Source organism: Lotus japonicus, chromosome 5 (genome assembly GCF_012489685.1).
Source record: "Lotus japonicus ecotype B-129 chromosome 5, LjGifu_v1.2".
NCBI classification, from domain to species: Eukaryota; Viridiplantae; Streptophyta; class Magnoliopsida; order Fabales; family Fabaceae; genus Lotus; species Lotus japonicus.
The window spans coordinates 46,269,685-46,286,593 of NC_080045.1; the positions used below are offsets into that span (position 1 = coordinate 46,269,685).

Genomic DNA, 16,909 nt, shown 5'->3' on the forward strand with positions numbered 1-16,909 from the left:
GAAATAAGGTTGTAACGGTATGAATAGGTTTAGGCATGTACTGTATGATAATTCCTTGCTAGGCCTGTCCAATTTTTTTGGCCCGTTCGAAACCGTTCGGCCTACTACAAAAAAAAGTCATCTCAGGCATATGCAAAAAATGATTTTATTTGATCTGGTTCAGTTTGGGATTTGAACCGACCGAACAAACTCTTAGAAAAAAAAGTTTACAGCCCAACCCCACCACCCACACCCACTAACCCTAGTCTACCATATAAATACATTACAATTTACTCAGAAACCCTAGGGTCTGTCCATGTACATTGATAGCACTACTTGTGCCTTTACTCTATTTATATATATAATTGACTTATCCAAAAAAACAAATTCAGAAACCCTAGCCTCAAGCCGCCACCACCTCTCAAGCCTCAACCCTAGCCTCCAACCATCATGTTCCATCACACCGCAGTCTGCACCTCCACGACTCCACCTTCTTCTCCTTCTCTGAGGTGGAGGAAGCGATCTCATCACGGCGGAAGCAATCTCGTCGCTGTGGAGGGGTTCCCATCATGGTGGTTGCAGAGGCGTTCACCTCCTCCTCTGGTTCTGTCGTCGCTTCTCTTCTCATGAAAGTCATATCCATCGTCAGCCACCAGCACCAAGCCCGGCCTCCTTCTCTTCTTTTTCCTCTTATCCCCTCTCTCATATGTGTTGGAAAGCATGCAGTGGTAGATCTCAACATCGACGGTGAAGACGATTGTCGGTGGGAAAGCATGCAGCACCACAACGAAGATCTTGATTGATTTCTTATTCTTCATAAATTATTTCTAAATATCTTTATTTTTTGTATTTTGGAGGTATTCATTTATCTTCTCAGTTGATTTGTCAAGAAAGTCTGAAATTTTATGTATTTTGAATGTTATTTTCTATATTTAGTCTATAACTCCTCCTCGCATCCTCTCATTCTTGTGATTTTTTCCTAGATCAAAAATTGTGCAACCCGACCAAACTGAGCCCGTCAAACCCAATTCTACTAGGCGGGCTGGAAGTTTGGTGTAATTTCACCCGACCAAAACTGGTGTTTGGGCCCGAATCCATCCGTAACCAACCAATGGAAAACCCTATCCTTTGCAATGCTTTCATCCCATAATTCTAAGACTCTTTCCATCTTAATATATCAATATTAATGAAACACTAGTAAGTTTTTGTTGTTAAGAAAATAACTTTAGACGCAGCTTAATAAAAAAGACAGCTAGTAAAAGTATGAGTACGATTATTACTCTTATCTATTTCTCCTCTCATCTCTCTTCTTAGAAGTTGAGCATTCTATTTCCATGGGGAACCCCAGACTAATGCCTCAGGGAGGTGATACCCAATGCATCCGCCACCAAAAGTTGACTCAAACCCACCAGCGGGGTCTCAACAACCACCAAAGCTTCATCCTGACTAGCTCCAAATTTAGCCATATAATCCGCACAAGCATTGCCCTCTCTCAAGGAGTGATGTAGCTCCACCCTCCAAGCTCTATTCAACAGATCCTTAATGTCCCAAACCACTACAGCATATAAATGTCTCGACGCAGGGTTTCCCTTCACAAGATTGTTGCATCTAGATTGGCATTCCACTACCTGATATCACAACCCCAAGCAAGAGAAAGGCCATGATAAATCGCCTAAAGCTCGAGTTGGAGAATATGTAGATCATTGACAGAGCCAAAGAATCCACCCTTCCACTCGCCAGAACATGTCCGGAAGCAGCCACCAATAAGAGAACCACACACAATGCAATCCTCATTCTCAACAACACTCTCTAATCTCCGCGGGAGCCATTTAACAAGGCACGGAGTCCCCTGAGAAGCATTCAAAGGGGGTGCAAACGTTGTATTGATATATGCCGCCAAACGTTGTATTGATATATGCCGCCAAGACTGCAATATTGGAGGAAACCTGATGGTGAGGAAGACGAATATTCTCTAGGCAAAAAACATTTCAAACACGCGATCCCCGCATCATATAACAAATCCTTCAACTGGAGATATGAATTTCCTTCACGAAAGAGCACCCCATTCACGTCAAACCCAGCTTGCTGCTAACTAATTTTATTTCCACATGAGTATGCTTCTAAATATTCAACATATTAAAATAAAATAAAAGTTTAACTTAGAATTTGAATTAGTATTAGCTTTCTATTTTCAAGGTTTAAAAATATAAAATAAAAATAAATGTCTTTGTGAAAAAAATCTAGAAACGTATCTGTCAAGTCGCAGAGAGGGATTTTTTTTCTCTAAAAGTAAAATTTGTAGTTATTACTAGTAGGTGTACACATAAAACTTCTAGAGGGGCTTGCAGATTTGGCGACCGAAAATAATCTATTTAAATTTCAAATTATTATAGTGATGGAAATAAACCCCTCGCTGAATGAGATAGGGTATATATTCCATTGCTATAATTGAACGGAATTTGACTTTCAAACATAACATTTGATGATTTAGTGACAAACATTGAATTATTTTGCAAAGGTTTTTTTCCGTCTCCATTTATGGCGGAATACAAAATCTCTCACAAAACTTTCTGCGACGCCACTTTCTACCATAAATAAGTTCTATCGCTAATTATTTAGCGAGGACAGTTTTACTGTTTTGCGAGGGATTTCTCCCCTCTCTAATTGGCTTTTTTTAAATTGTTTACTCCGATTTTTTTATAGGCAAATGTTAGTTGTTAGTAAATTAATCTTCTTCAGGGTTCGAACCCTGGACCCTTCACCATTCATCATATCCCACCCAACCCTTATGTCCCGAGCTCTTACCACTTGAGCTATCCTTTTGGGACTAATTGTTTACTCCGTGAAACTAGGATTCTTTGCTTGCCTTTCCTTATCTTCGTACGACAGCTGATAGATCTTGACTCCAAACAAATTTAGATAGCAAGAAACACTAATCCATCCGAACAAAATCGACTTGAAAAACTATGTGTTCACATTACACTCACACATAATATAAATAAAGCAAGAAACATTGATCCATTCGAACAAAATTGACCCAAAAAATTATGTGTTCACATTAAATACACTCACAAATAATCGAAATAAATGTCTAGTTTAATATATGATATGAAAAAGGAAAAAAAATATGAAACAGAAGTATGGTGTGTGTGTGTGTATATATATCAATCGACACTAGAGTTGTCCATCGGCCGGTTTTGGGCCATTGGTGTCGAATTCTTCGATCTCGAACGTCATGCAAAATAGCTTCACCTTATTCTTCAAGAACGTCGTTACAGCGATGAAGTAGAAGAGTGGGAGAAGAGAATTAGAAGACTTGTGTCGAAGGAGAGACTTAATCTCTGTGGGGATTGGCCCTAGTGGGTGGCAGAGGTTAGGGACGACCAACGGCAGTGGTTTCGGTGGTGGTGTTGAGGTGCAGTGGCAGTGGTGAGAGAAGTTTGCGATGGTAGTGGTGACAAGTGAGAGTAAGACGAAGATGGTGAGAGTAGCACTGGGTTAAGAGGGGTGTTGGCGGACGCGCGACACTGGGTTGAGAGGATGAAGGAAGTGGTGGGATTGTGGCAAGGGTTAAGCGAAAGAGGAGGTGGAGGCAGCGCTGGGTTGAGAGAAAGAGAAGAAAGGAGAGGATGGTGGGGTTACAGCCGACTAGGGTTTATATGAAGAGAAGAAATAAGTATTCATTTGGTCTTAGACTAGGTGTAGCTTGAGCTTGAGATGATTTTTTTTCTAAGACTTAGTTTAGTTAGGCTGGAGCCCAAACCGAAGTTGTAACATCCCGATTTTCAGGTGTCACTTAGTAACTCAAAAATAAAATAAAGTGGAAAATGCAGGTAATTTTTTTCGCTTTCTTTTTAAAGTAAAAGACTTTTCAAACTAAAGACTCAACCCAACATTGCACAACATAACTAATGTGCAACATAGATATACAGCCCTGCTGTAACCATAAGTAGCAGAAGTGACATAAGTAAGCCCGAAGGCAATACGTACCGATCCAGTGATTAGAGTGACAAAGTTATAAGTACATGTCCTCAAAGTGGGAGAGTCAGCCCAAAACGGCCTCCTCAGACTTCCTACGTCTGACTACTCCTGCGATTCCCGCGACAGAGAACCACACAGAAGTAATGTGTCCAAAACTTACCCTGTCCCAAAATAAAAATAACGAATCAGAGTTATGACAATAACACCCAATGTCACTAGACTCTAAAACACCCATGCCCTACACCACTATCATCGACCCTCATATGATCACGCATGAAGTCCGGGTCCTCGTCGAAAGGTTCAGTAGTAGTCATTACGCTTCTAATCCTTCCCGAGTGATGAACCATCTCGAATGAGTTGTTGGATGTGTGGCAGCAGGCCGACCACCCAAACACAAACATACACACAAGGCCAAGGCGCGAGGGTCAACTCACAGAATATAATAGATAATACAAGCAACATGTGATGAATAAGGGGGTAGATATATAGGTTCGATAAGGCTTATCATAAGCATATGATTATCACGTCATCATGTCGCAGTTAACAATATTCATCAATATCAAATCATCAAAATAATCAGGTGTATGGTATGACATGTAATAAGGTTAGTCAAACAACGTATCGTCCTTCCAACGCACAAGTGTCTAACTAAGAATATTGTCCCTGTCGTTTGCCCTAGGGTAAACGTCGATGGGTTCTCACGCTTCCATGAAGCCTCACACTTCAATGGAGTCTCACGCTTTCACGAAATCTTCCGCTTCAATGAAGTTTCCCGTTTTAACGAAGTCTTCCGCTTCAGTGAAGTTTTCCATTTTCACGAAGTCTTCCGCCTCTGTGAAGATTCCCCTGACTCGTCCTTTGGATGGTTTGATAAATTGCTCAAAGAGCAGAAGGCGCTATCGCACTCAAGGATTTTCCTCACACTTAGATTGTCGACCCTTCCCGTTTTCCAAACGCATTTCATATCCTAAGTCTTTTCCAAGAAATTATTATTACTATTTGAAGGTGTTCTATCTTTGGTTAATGCATTATGAATTTCATTTATGAAGTCAAGTTTCATTTCTCTTTTGTTCCAAAACTCTATAAGTCAAAAGATCCTGATACTCCCAAGAATTTCCCCGAGAAGGTCTCGATCCTAAACACAATAATGCCTCAGACCTCAGGTCAGAACCTACACAACATTCTCCAAACCCAGTCTCTAGTATGGCCTAAATTCGCGTTTCACCACACTCCGATGATCCACAAATATATATAAATAGTTGCACAATTCAGTTAGTACAATTCAACAAAGCATATTCACAGATATCAACACATCCTATGATTAGCCACTTAGCACATATATATCATGTGATTCAGTCAACATCAATCACAGAAACAGTCAAATCATGAACACATATGTCGGCCGAAGCCCCAGAAAAACATTTTCCAATTCAGCTCAATCAATATCAAACAGTCAAATAACCAAGTCGAAGTTATCGACGCCTAAATCATTATATAGTAGAGTAAGCTGCCTTCACCTCTGGTATGTTCTGTTCCGTCTTGGAAATGCTCTGCTTGCTCCAAATCAGCTCCTCTTGGTTCAGCTAAGTCGGAACCTTAAGCAAAAACAACATTTCTTAGCTACTAAGAAACAATTCAATCTAGACAATGCTAACTAACGTAGGAAAAAGCGTCATAAGCTTCAGAGTACAACATTTAAGCACGAATGGAAGAGTTTCCCCGAATGGGTGAGTTTTGACACGTGAAACCAAACTAGAAAATTCTAGTATTTACCTTTGCTCACTAAAACGCGCATAACTCGAGCTACAGAACTCGGAATAACACGAAACCAAAGACAATATTTCGGCGACTTAAAGGGCTACGGTAAGCCTAAGGCCAAACTTGCCCTGATTTGAGTTCCCCCCGGTCCTAAAACATGTAAGTCTCGGCCACTACTCAATTTTAGCGTTTCGGCGCTTTTTCTTCGATCTAATTTAATTCCTAGGTAATCTTAGGTCATAACTAGGGTAAAACAATGCTCGGAAAAATTTTAGAAATTGAACTGCACATAGGGGAAATTTGGTCAAGATTTTAGGCTCAAAAACTCAAAGTTGAAATTTTGAAAAACAAAATAGATGAGGTTGTTCACAACGACGTTTATAGCAATTAATCTCATGGCACTAAGTTTGATTGCGACTTTTTAATCAGAAAGTAAGCACATGTGAAGAAAATGGGTTTTTATGCCATTTCTTAGATCTACGGTGACTCGATCGAAATCGGCGCGCATCGACGAGTGATCTAGCTTGTTGGGTTGTAGTAGAAGGTAGATCAAAAGAAAAATCGAAGTAATCGGACAATTTTACAAAAAGCTCAAAACTAGGAGCTCAGAAAGAGATGAAGAAACGCGATATAAAAGATGATCAGAGGTAAGAATAAGCAAGAATACCTCGATGTCAAAGTAGCAACGAACAACACAAAGATCCGTCAAGAATCAAAGAAGTTCTCATCCTTCTCTCTCTCTCTCTCTCTCTAGGCCGCGAGTTGTGTGATGAATATAGGTAAGATATTTTGTTTGTTTTTTTGCTATTTATAGGAGAGAGAAATCGGGGGAAAATGAATATTTCGCGATTCCGATTTTTGCAGTACATTTATCTGTGGATTTTAAGCGAGTTTTTGGCGACAGAATTCCATAACTCAAAACAGGTTCCTTGAATTTGAATAAAACGATCCAAAAGCGGTGCGAGTTAAAATGCCCCGAAAAACTACTTTTTGCAGCGAATGTCGGATGAGAAAATTTCCTTCAGAAGAAAGGTTGAAATCGTCGAATGAAATCAGGCATTGCGGATGGAAACTTTGTTAGAAGCTCCGAATAGAAAAGTCTTCATCCAGGGCTTAAATTAAAGTCCTTTAGAAGATAGAATTTAGCTTCGTCGGACTTCCGAGACGTAAAACCTATCGTGCGTACAGTTCAGAGTTTCGTATCGAAACACTGGTCATGGGAAAAATAGAGAGAGGTTCTTATTTTTCTAAAGATTTTTAATTTCGCTTAAATAGTGCTTTAAGAGCGGAAATAGCCTTTTTCGGGCACCCTCGCCCTAAGGCGGGTGTGCAAATGGCTCGTGCTAACTCTCATACTGTCAATAGTACTATCCTCAATCATTTCCTGGACTTCCTTCTTCATTAATATATCCCAAAACAACATTTTCTTGTGCAGGGTCCTTTCCCGCTTACACCGACCCTATGCGTGAGTCAGAAAAATAATTATTTAATCCAAGTCAGAAATCTGGATCTTACAGAAGTTGACCTGTACCGGTTAACCCTACAATAGAACCGAATCGGCTTTGCTTAGGTTTGATTTGGTCCGGTCCAGTATGGACATCCCTAATTGCACCATGTGTATTTACACTAGCCTAGTGCACTATGTTTGAGTAAATGGTATGTGATAGCCATGCACATTGAAGAACGAAAATGATTACCATGTTTAAACATTTAATTTTAACTTTGCGTTGGTTTCTGATTTAAAGTGAAAATTTATTATTTTTTCTTTTATTTACAACTTTGTAACAATAAAAAATCACCATGAGTGTTTATTTATGGCTCGTTTGGTATGTTGTATAGTATAAGGTCTGATAGTGGAATGTCTGATTGCATTAGGTCTGATAGGATAAAGCCTACAATGTTTGGTCATACACTATATGATTTGGCTGCGATAGTGGTGGTGGTGGTAGTGGTCGTATTGGAAGATCATGATGGTGGCGGTAGCGGCGATGGTAGTGGTGGTGGAGGATGGCGGCGGCGGTGGTGAAGAGTGGTGGTAGCGGTGGCGGTGGGGTCAGGGTGATGATGGTACCAACGATGGTGTCTGTGGTGGTGGCGGTGGTGGTGGAGATGGCGGCGGTGGTGGTGGAGGGGTGTGATGGTAGTAGTGGCGATAACGATGACAGTATCAACGGTGGTGGCAGTGGTGGTGGTGGCGGCGACTGTGGTGGTGGTGGCAGCGGCGATGGTGGTGGTGGCAGCGGTGACGGCGGTAGTGGCGATAGTGATGGTGGCTGTGGTGGCGGTTGATTGCATATATATAAGTAGCTTATACACCACACTCTTATCATACCTTATCATTATCTATTGGGTTGATTAAATAATTCATCATTTTAATATATAAGAAGAGATTAATATATAAGCTTATACAATACAATATGAGCACCAAACAGTAGATAAGTCTATAATGTATTGTATTAAATTTATATAATCATACCTAATACAACGTACCAAACTAGTCATTACGTACAGTCCCTACTTTGTAGCCACTATGATGAGAAATCATCTTCTCCTCCGTGTTTCTATAATTAATGATACCAAATAAAGGGCATTATAAAATTATTTTGAAATTAATGTATTCTCCCAATAGAGATTCAAACATTTTATTTTATTCTTTCTTTTTTGATACTTATATATAAAATTAAGTTTTTCAAAATAACACTGCAAATATTTATACATAATAGTCACATCATAAAATTGAAACACATCTAAAAGTTAAAGCAAAGAATAATGTGGATTTTTTTTTACCGGTGGACCTTAATTAAACACCCTATAGAATACTCTTTAAATGAGTGGTTTGAATTCAGATAAAATTGTAAAATTGTAACTCTTCACTCTTAATCTAAGAACTTTTTGTAATTAATAAGTCTTGACAGAGCTCCACCACTCACTATCGTCAACATCATAGAAGCTCTAAGTGGTGGTGGCTGCAATCTGATGAGAGAAGGAAGTGATAGCTGCAACAACACTCTCTGATGGCTGCAAGCTATAAGTAGAACACCCATCGCGACGATGACCAAGGTCGCAGAGTTGGTGGTGAATTGTGCAGTCCTAGAAGCGGGGCGATAGCATATGGGCAACACAAACATTCAAGACCCTTTGAGGGTGCTTGCGGGTGAGGGCGCGCAACAAGTGTCAACTCTGACGTGTGTTGATTCTTGCTAAGGAGGTGACACGACTTGGATTTCTTCAATACAGTAAGAGAGAAGAGAAAGGGGTTGGCGATGGAGATGGAAATTACACAAATCATTTTGGGTGGTCCACGTGGGGACAAAAACATTCCGGCCTAATCTTTGCCTAAAGTTAATACATATTAGTTACAACCATTGAGAGGCAAGAGGCTTTACAAATAAGATCTTAACTTGTTTTAAATTATAGAGTAATTTTTTTAGGCTTAAATATGTTGGAGGTCTCCCTAAAATAGGGGTCCTTTGATTAAGGCCCTACAAAATTTTTTGAGTGGAATAAGCCCCTAATGTGAAAGTAATATATAGTGATAAGCCTTGTCTTGAGGTTCTGTTTAATTTCTGATGATTCTGCAAACGGCGTTGATGTGGATTATATTTTGTGAAAATTATTCAATTAAAGAGGATGCCACGTAAGTAAATTAGGGTTAAAAAAATAAAAGAAATAAAAACCCAAAGCAAAAAACCAAGTAAAATCTCCAAACGTACTTGGGTTTTTTACTTTGGGTTTTTATTTTATTTTGATTTTTTTCAACCCTCATTTACTTACGTCATGACACCCTCTTTAATTGAATAATTTTCACAAAATATAATCGTTTGCAAAATCATCAGAAATATAACGTAACCTCACGGCAGGGGCTTATCACTATATATTATTTTCGCATTAGGGGCTTATTCCACCCAAAAAAATTTGTAGGGGTCTTAACCAAAGGACCCCTATTTTAGAGGGACCTCCAACATATTTAAGCCAAATTTTTTATAGTCAAATGTTAGTTGTTAGTAATGTTAATAAATCAGTTCCTCCTCAGGGATCGAACCATGGACCTTCACCCTTCATCTCACCCAACCCTTATGTCCCCTACCTTTTACCACTAAAGCCAACCTTTAGGAACATTACAGAGTAATTGAAAGGATAAATTATTTATAGAACACAGCATAATACATACATTGAGACATCATTTTGTTCTATCTCTCTCCATCACATTATATGTAATATTTATTCATATGTTGGGGTCTCCGAATGATAGCTCAAATGGTAAGAGTTAGAAGATATATAGGTTGGGTGGAGAGATCTAGGGTTAATCCATGAAGAGTGCAATTTACCTTTTAAATATATAAAATAAATTCATATGCTGGATTATAGTGCCCTTAGAGCATCTCCAATGAAGTCCTTATTTTGAAATCTTAAAATAAGATCTGGATCTTATTAGATCCCACCATTGGAGTTATCCTACATGACATGAGATCTTAGCTTTTGTAAAGATTTGTACCTTAACTCATGTACTCTCAAATCTGGGATATTAAAAAAAAAATTCTCTCCTTCAATACTATAATATAAATATAGGGAGGGAAATAAATAATATAAATATATTGGGTATCGTGGGTCCAGTCAAAAGTAAAATAAGATCTCAACCACTATAGTGAAATGTGCATGAGGACCTTATGAGTGTCTAAAATCCCATGTGGCAGTCTGGACCCACAAAATATGAGTTAAGTGCTAAAATAAGATCTCATCATTAGAGATGCTCTTATACTCCCTATTATAGTATTATTAATGCATCTTTTACCTTATAAAAAAGGAAGCATCAAATATAATATTTATTCCTTATCTCTCTATCTCTATGATTTACACCCAAGAGCTGCACACCAAGCATTTTCGAATTGAAGACGTAGAAGTTGAGAGGGGATTATATATGGACACTGAAATTTCCTTTTGAAATTAAACTCTTGATGAGATGCGGAGAACTGCAGAAGTGGTCCCCAATGCATGCACAATTCATTTAGCTGCAGAGTTCCAGAAATGAAATAAAGCATGCAGGCATATATACAAACAATGTCATACTTTGGATCATTATGTGAAGCGTGAAGCCACCTGCTCTTACAAACCTCATGAGGTGTAACAAAATTAGGGTTAGGAATCCATGCAAGCTGAAGAGTGTCATCACCACAGCAATGACGTGTCCCTCCATGAACCTTCTCTCCTTCCTATAAATCACCACGCCTCAGGTTCTCCGCTTCACCACAGCAAGGAACAAACACTAACATTCCTCAATCACAATGGCCAAGCCTTTCATACTCTCCCTTTGCTTACTTCTCTTCACGAGCACCTGCTTAGCTCGGTCCTCTGATTGGTCCGACCGATTCAGTCAATGCCAGCTTGACAGAATCAACGCGTTGGAGCCTGACAATCGCGTTGAGTCTGAAGCTGGCTTGATTGAGACATGGAGCCCCAGACAGAGCCCCGAGCTACAATGCGCTGGGGTGTCTGTCGTCCGATGCACCATCCAACCCAAAGGACTCCACTTGCCATCCTTCACTCCTTCTCCACAGCTGATTATGGTCATCCAAGGTAGGTTCATATATAATTCTTTTCTTATAATATTATTTCCAATCTAATATATGACTAATTAATATTAATTGCTTTGTTTTGTTTGGTAACTAAATTAATTTATATATCCAGGGAGGGGTGCTTTAGGAATTGCAATTCCTGGGTGTCCTGAGACGTATGAAGAGCCACAATCACAATCAAGACAAGGAAGAAGGGGAGGAAGCTCACGGCAGCAAAGAGACAGGCACCAGAAGATTCGTCACTTCAGTCCCGGTGATATCATTGCCATTCCACCTGGAATCCCTTACTGGACTTACAACTACGGCAATGAACCTGCCATTGCCATCAGTCTCATTGACACCTCCAACTTTGCAAACCAGCTTGATCAAACCCCAAGAGTATGCATTATATATTATGCACCATGTGGATCAACTAAATTATATCGTGTGTGCTTGAATCCATTAATTATTGCATGCAGGTGTTTTATCTTGCCGGAAATCCAGCGATAGAGCACCCAGAGACCCAGCAGAGCCAGAGGCAACCACGCCGTGAGTCCCCCGGTGGACGCAGGCATGGCCAGCACCACCAGGAGTCTGAGCAGGAGGAGGAAGAAGGTGGCAGCATCCTCAGCGGCTTCGGCGCAGAGTTTTTGCAACAAGTTTTCAACATCGACCATGACACCGCAAAGCAACTCCAATCCCCAGATGATCAGAGGAGGCAAATTGTGAAGGTGGAGGGCGATGATCTCAGCTTTATTAGCCCCGAAAGTGCAGACGAAGACGAAGATGAAGAAGATGAAGATGAAGATCAAGAGCAACATGGACGCCACTCACGTCCCTCCGGACGAAGAACTAGAAGACCCAGCAGGGAGGAGGACGAAGATGAGGATGAAGATGAAGAAGATGAACAGCAACATGGACGCCGCTCACGTCACTCGGGACGAAGAACAAGAAGGCACAGCAGAGAGGAGGAGGAAGATGAGGATGAAGATGAAGAAGAGAGACAAGGAGGTCGTGGACGTGGAGAAAGACAAAGACATTTCGAGAGGGAAGAAGAAGAAGAGCGTGAAGAACGTGGACCACGAGGACGAGGAAAGCATTGGCAGAGGGAAGAAGAAGAGGAAGAAGAAGAATCACGCCGGACAATTCCATCTAGGAGAGAGAGCAGGGGAAGGGGAGAATGCAGAACTCGCAATGGTCTTGAGGAAAATTTCTGCACCTTGAAGATTCACGAGAACATCAACCGCCCTTCACGCGCTGACCTCTACAATCCACGCGCAGGTCGCATCAGTGACATCAACAGCCTCACCCTCCCAATCCTCCGCTTTTTAGGTCTCAGTGCTGAATACGTAAATCTCTACCAGGTATATATATACAATGATTATTTACTATATAATAAAGTTCATTGTATGTATAAGGTGACATTAATCTTTATATGATATCCATGCATGCATGTGCAGAATGGAATCTATGGTCCACACTGGAACATCAATGCAAACAGCATCATTTACGTGGTGAGAGGCCGAGGAAGGGTTCGCATAGTGAACTGCCAGGGGCAAGCAGTGTTCAATGACGAGCTCAGGAAGGGACAATTGCTGGTGGTGCCACAGAACTTCGTGGTGGCGCAACAAGCACAAGATGAAGGATTCGAGTATGTGGTGTTCAAGACCAATGCTAGAGCTGCCGTGAGCCATGTCAAGCAGGTGTTCAGGGCCACCCCTGCTCAGGTTCTTGCCAATGCCTTCGGCATTCGCCAGCGTGATGTTAGTGATCTCAAGTTCAGCGGAAACTGGGGCCCTCTGATCAACCCTGATAATACCCAATCTCGATCACGAGACAACGTCCTTGCTAAGGTTGCTTGAAAATTATGATCAATGTAATAATGTTACTGAGATGAGATGGCTAGCCATCTAAGAATAATAAAAAAAATAAGTTTTGGCTCTAGTTGTAACTTGTAACAGCATCGGTTTCGGTTGTTTTTGAATAATAAAAGCATATATGGCTTTATGTACCCTTTCTCTATGAGCTAGCCTTTAATTTTACTCGGATAAAACTTACATATAGTAATATGGGTTCAAATGTGGGTTCATCACACCTACTATACTCATGTTATTCTCTACAAACAATGCATTGTTAGGACATGAATGTGTTATAGTAGACAGAAGCTTCAAACTTAGAACACACATTTTCATTGAATAAAGCCCCTGCCTCTACCTCAGACGTATCTGATCTGCTACCCCTAAGCATGAAATCCTTGACCATTACCACCATAGAGAGGCTGAAAAATGTTCAACTGAAAATTCAGCTGATTCATGAGCTTAAGGATGTACTGAAGATGAGGGTACTGAAGAATCAACAATAAATGGAAAACAACTTAGAAAAGTGATTATTTGAGTCTTCTAATTTCCATTTTGTTTCTTGTCAGTGGCCAAGCATTAGCTAACTTAAAGAGATTGTTTTGCAGGGACAGCCAACTCCAAAATATGATAGCCAAAGTTTCTTCTATTCTATTTTTTAGAAACAGTATTGTGAATTGTGATTATGCTTTGTGCTGCATCCTGGGATTTTATTTGGAAGATTGATTTGATTTAATTTCTTGGCTTGAGCTTTTGACACAGGCATTGGATCAAGGTGTTTTGTTTGGATCACAGTGAATTTTGGTTGAGCTTAGTACTGAGTTGGGAAGAAAAATCATTTGAACAATTATCTTAGATTCGTCTTTGATATTTGAATATTTTTTGTTATGTATTCATATTACTTTCATGATTAAAATTTCTTAATCCAGTATTTTACATGAATATAAATCAATTGTTATTCATGTACTCCACGACTTAGCACATGGATCAGCTGACAGAGGTTGGTATATGTTAGCACTCACTTAGACGAAGAAGCCAACATAGAACTTTCTGTTGACTGGGATGAAAGTTTGTTCACATTGCACCCAGCTGGTAGTCACACACTTAAAATAGAGGAAAGTGATTGCTTTAAACCTTTTTAAGTTTTCACAAATCTCACACCCCTCTCTGTTTTCTAGCATAAAAGAAGGATATGAAGGTAGTGTAAAAACTCAGGGTAGGAGAATTCCAAAGTAAATCAAACACAATAGGGCTGAACTATACATTACAACTGGCTATAAAATTAATTTTCTATTCTGTTAATTCATGGCTTTCATGTTCACATGTTGAAAAAACACAGATATAAACAAATAAAAAAATAAAAACATTAGAAACAAGTGGATATACATACATAGAAAATCAATTCTAGCCATCATGAACTAGCTTGTGAATCTTCATCAGCAAGTAAAATGGATCTATTCTGCCAGAAATCTCCCGCGTACATCTTCTAGCTGATTGAGTCTGAAGAACACACGACATGTCGAATTCGGAAGCCAAGAAGTATCATTTGTTATGATAGCAAGATGAACATTGGAACCGTTGTTCTGGTTTTTGATCTATAGTACATTTTCTTCTTCTTGAATGTCGCATTTTCGACTGTTATCACTATCTTCCCAGGTTCACTGATGTAAAAAGAGTTCCTAGTGCTGTCACCCACAATACTTTGGTTTTGCAATAGTATATTGTAGGAGCACTCATCATCTGGAATGAACTCCTCTTTGTAGGACACATCCCATCCCACCACAGTTACATCCCATATCACTGTCACACCAGGCTACACACATCACAAACTCAAATTAGATAAAATCAAAGTGCAACATGGAATATAGTAAGGTGCATTAATCAATTTCAAACAAAAAGGACAAAATTTCTTGTTGGGCACCTCATTGATCGGAAACTCAACTGCGGAAACCGAACTTGGTTTGATTTTAAGCTCTAAAACCTTGTCAGCAGGTGAAAAATCTTTGTCACTGTCCCGCTTTAGACCACCATATTCAGCTGGAAGAAGCTCTGGGGTTACGAAACTGTATAGGTCCCAATGTTAGGTAGATAAGATTAAAGGTAAACTGAGTGCACGTTCGATTACTATTTTGTAAAACAGTTATTAACTCTTAAAAACAGAAAAAGATAAAAACCCGTTTGGCATGTAAAAGTAAAACATCTTGTTCAAACAGTTTTTCGTTTCTTTTCTTCTTTTCAAAAACAGGATTGAAAAATTGTTTCAGAAAATAATTTTTAAGATTAGGAAACTGATAAGGGAATAAAAAATCCTTTAGTTTCAAGCTAAGCACACTCACTTGAGAAGTGTCTTTGTGGTCTTTTGTGATCTAGCTAAGATGAACTTCTTTTTATTTCTCTGGTTCATGATTCTTGAGAACAACACTTGAGATGTGTAGAACCAAAATGGAGCATATATTACTACCTGCAAACCCAACAAAAAAAAATGAAGGTATCAAACACCAACCTATCTATAATCTAAATTTTGATCAAACTCCAGAATCACTATGTTCTAGTTCTATATACCAACATTTTTGTGAGTGAGCTCAGGGTAGTAGTTCTGAAACAGCATCAAAGCTCTTTCATTAAGAGCATGAAGCTCCTTCATTCCTTTGCTCGGCGTGTTCTTCAAATCATAAATCTGAATTATCGAATCCACCCCTCCTTCTCTAAACTCTAGCTTCTTCACAGCCCTTTCCATCAACTGAATCCTCCACCTGAAAAACCTATCACATTTCTGGTGTGTTCCAAACACTTTCTTATACAAGTTCTTATCTCTTAAAACCCCACAAACCATGAACGAAACCGGTCGACCCTCCCTATCCCTACCATCTAAAAACCCAACATTCTCAACCTCAGGATCAAAATCCTCATCAAGAATCCCATCAACATTGTTCCTCAATCTCCAAATCAATGTCTTCTGCAGCATCTCAAAGGCCTCATTCACCTTGCAATCCTTCGCCTTCAGAAACTTCCTTAACACAATGTCAGTCCCCTCATGTGCCTTGCTGGGTAACAAAGGCACACCCCAGAGGGTAATCTCTCTGAGATTCGCCTTCGCCGCCGCGAATTCCCCTTTTGTGAGATTCACATCAGGCCCCCCTAACAGATAGTTCCCGAGAATTGCGTCCTCAACCTTGCATCGAAACTCCAGCAGCGATTTCTTGATCTTGAGCTTGATTTCAGCAGGGGTTTGTGTCCGTCCATCTTCCTGATCCTGATAATCATGATCATGATCGTGATCGTGCTCTTCTAGGTTTTCATCATTGGGAATTTTCTTCTTCTTCTGGTTTTCAATGAAAACAAGGGGAACCCCGAGAACCAGGGTTTTGGCGTTTTCGTCATTGCATATGCATTGATCGGTGTCGTTCATGACGGAGGTTGTGGTTGTGGTGTCTCCTCCTCCTCCTTCTCCGCGATCAGATTTTCCGGCAGCGAGGGGTTGCCGGAAAACTGAGGTAGAGAGAGGAGGGGAGAGGAGAGAGAAAGAAGCATACATCACATGAAGAGGTGAGATAATGAACCTTGAATTGAGGATTTTTCTGAACCGTTGGTAATTGAGTGGCGCCAAATATAGAGGAGTAGTTGCTCTTTGTGCCTGCGGTGGCGTATGTTGGCATACTGCGAGGTGCGGCTGTTCGCGGTTGGATCAGTTTTCAAACAAAAAATTGATGCAGCTTTTTGTTTTTTTTTTTTTCTCTTTTTTTTATAGATTTCAAAAAAGAATTTTTTTATAGGCTAATGTTA

General features: G+C 39.9%; 2 protein-coding genes across 2 annotated transcripts; one reads left to right on the forward strand and one right to left on the reverse strand.

Annotated features, from left to right (window-relative positions):
* Nucleotides 1-10,997: 10,997 nt before the first annotated feature.
* On the forward strand, nt 10,998-13,132 carry LOC130718673 (legumin type B-like). The gene is made up of 4 exons (XM_057569293.1): nt 10,998-11,292; nt 11,404-11,669; nt 11,750-12,634; nt 12,731-13,132. The coding sequence occupies exons 1-4, from the start codon at nt 11,001-11,003 to the stop codon at nt 13,130-13,132; spliced, it is 1,845 nt and encodes a 614-aa protein (XP_057425276.1). The 5' UTR covers nt 10,998-11,000.
* Nucleotides 13,133-14,403: 1,271 nt separating this feature from the next.
* On the reverse strand, nt 14,404-16,839 carry LOC130720815 (patellin-4-like). The gene is made up of 4 exons (XM_057571518.1): nt 15,693-16,839; nt 15,463-15,587; nt 15,048-15,189; nt 14,404-14,939 (listed from the first exon to the last, which is right to left on the reverse strand). The coding sequence occupies exons 1-4, from the start codon at nt 16,659-16,661 to the stop codon at nt 14,676-14,678; spliced, it is 1,500 nt and encodes a 499-aa protein (XP_057427501.1). The 5' UTR covers nt 16,662-16,839; the 3' UTR covers nt 14,404-14,675.
* Between the last annotated feature and the right edge of the window lie 70 nt (nt 16,840-16,909).

Excerpts from the sequence above, each read along its gene's own strand:
- LOC130720815 (XM_057571518.1), bottom strand. The coding sequence starts at position 16,661 with ATGTATGCTTCTTTCTCTCTCCTCTCCCCTCCTCTCTCTACCTCAGTT. Across the intron at positions 15,588-15,692 it reads CTGAGCTCACTCACAAAAAT|GTAGTAATATATGCTCCATT; the intron begins GTTGGTATATAG and ends TTGGGTTTGCAG. Across the intron at positions 15,190-15,462 it reads ACCACAAAGACACTTCTCAA|TTTCGTAACCCCAGAGCTTC; the intron begins GTGAGTGTGCTT and ends GGACCTATACAG.
- LOC130718673 (XM_057569293.1), top strand. The coding sequence starts at position 11,001 with ATGGCCAAGCCTTTCATACTCTCCCTTTGCTTACTTCTCTTCACGAGC. Across the intron at positions 11,293-11,403 it reads GCTGATTATGGTCATCCAAG|GGAGGGGTGCTTTAGGAATT; the intron begins GTAGGTTCATAT and ends TTATATATCCAG. Across the intron at positions 11,670-11,749 it reads AGCTTGATCAAACCCCAAGA|GTGTTTTATCTTGCCGGAAA; the intron begins GTATGCATTATA and ends TATTGCATGCAG.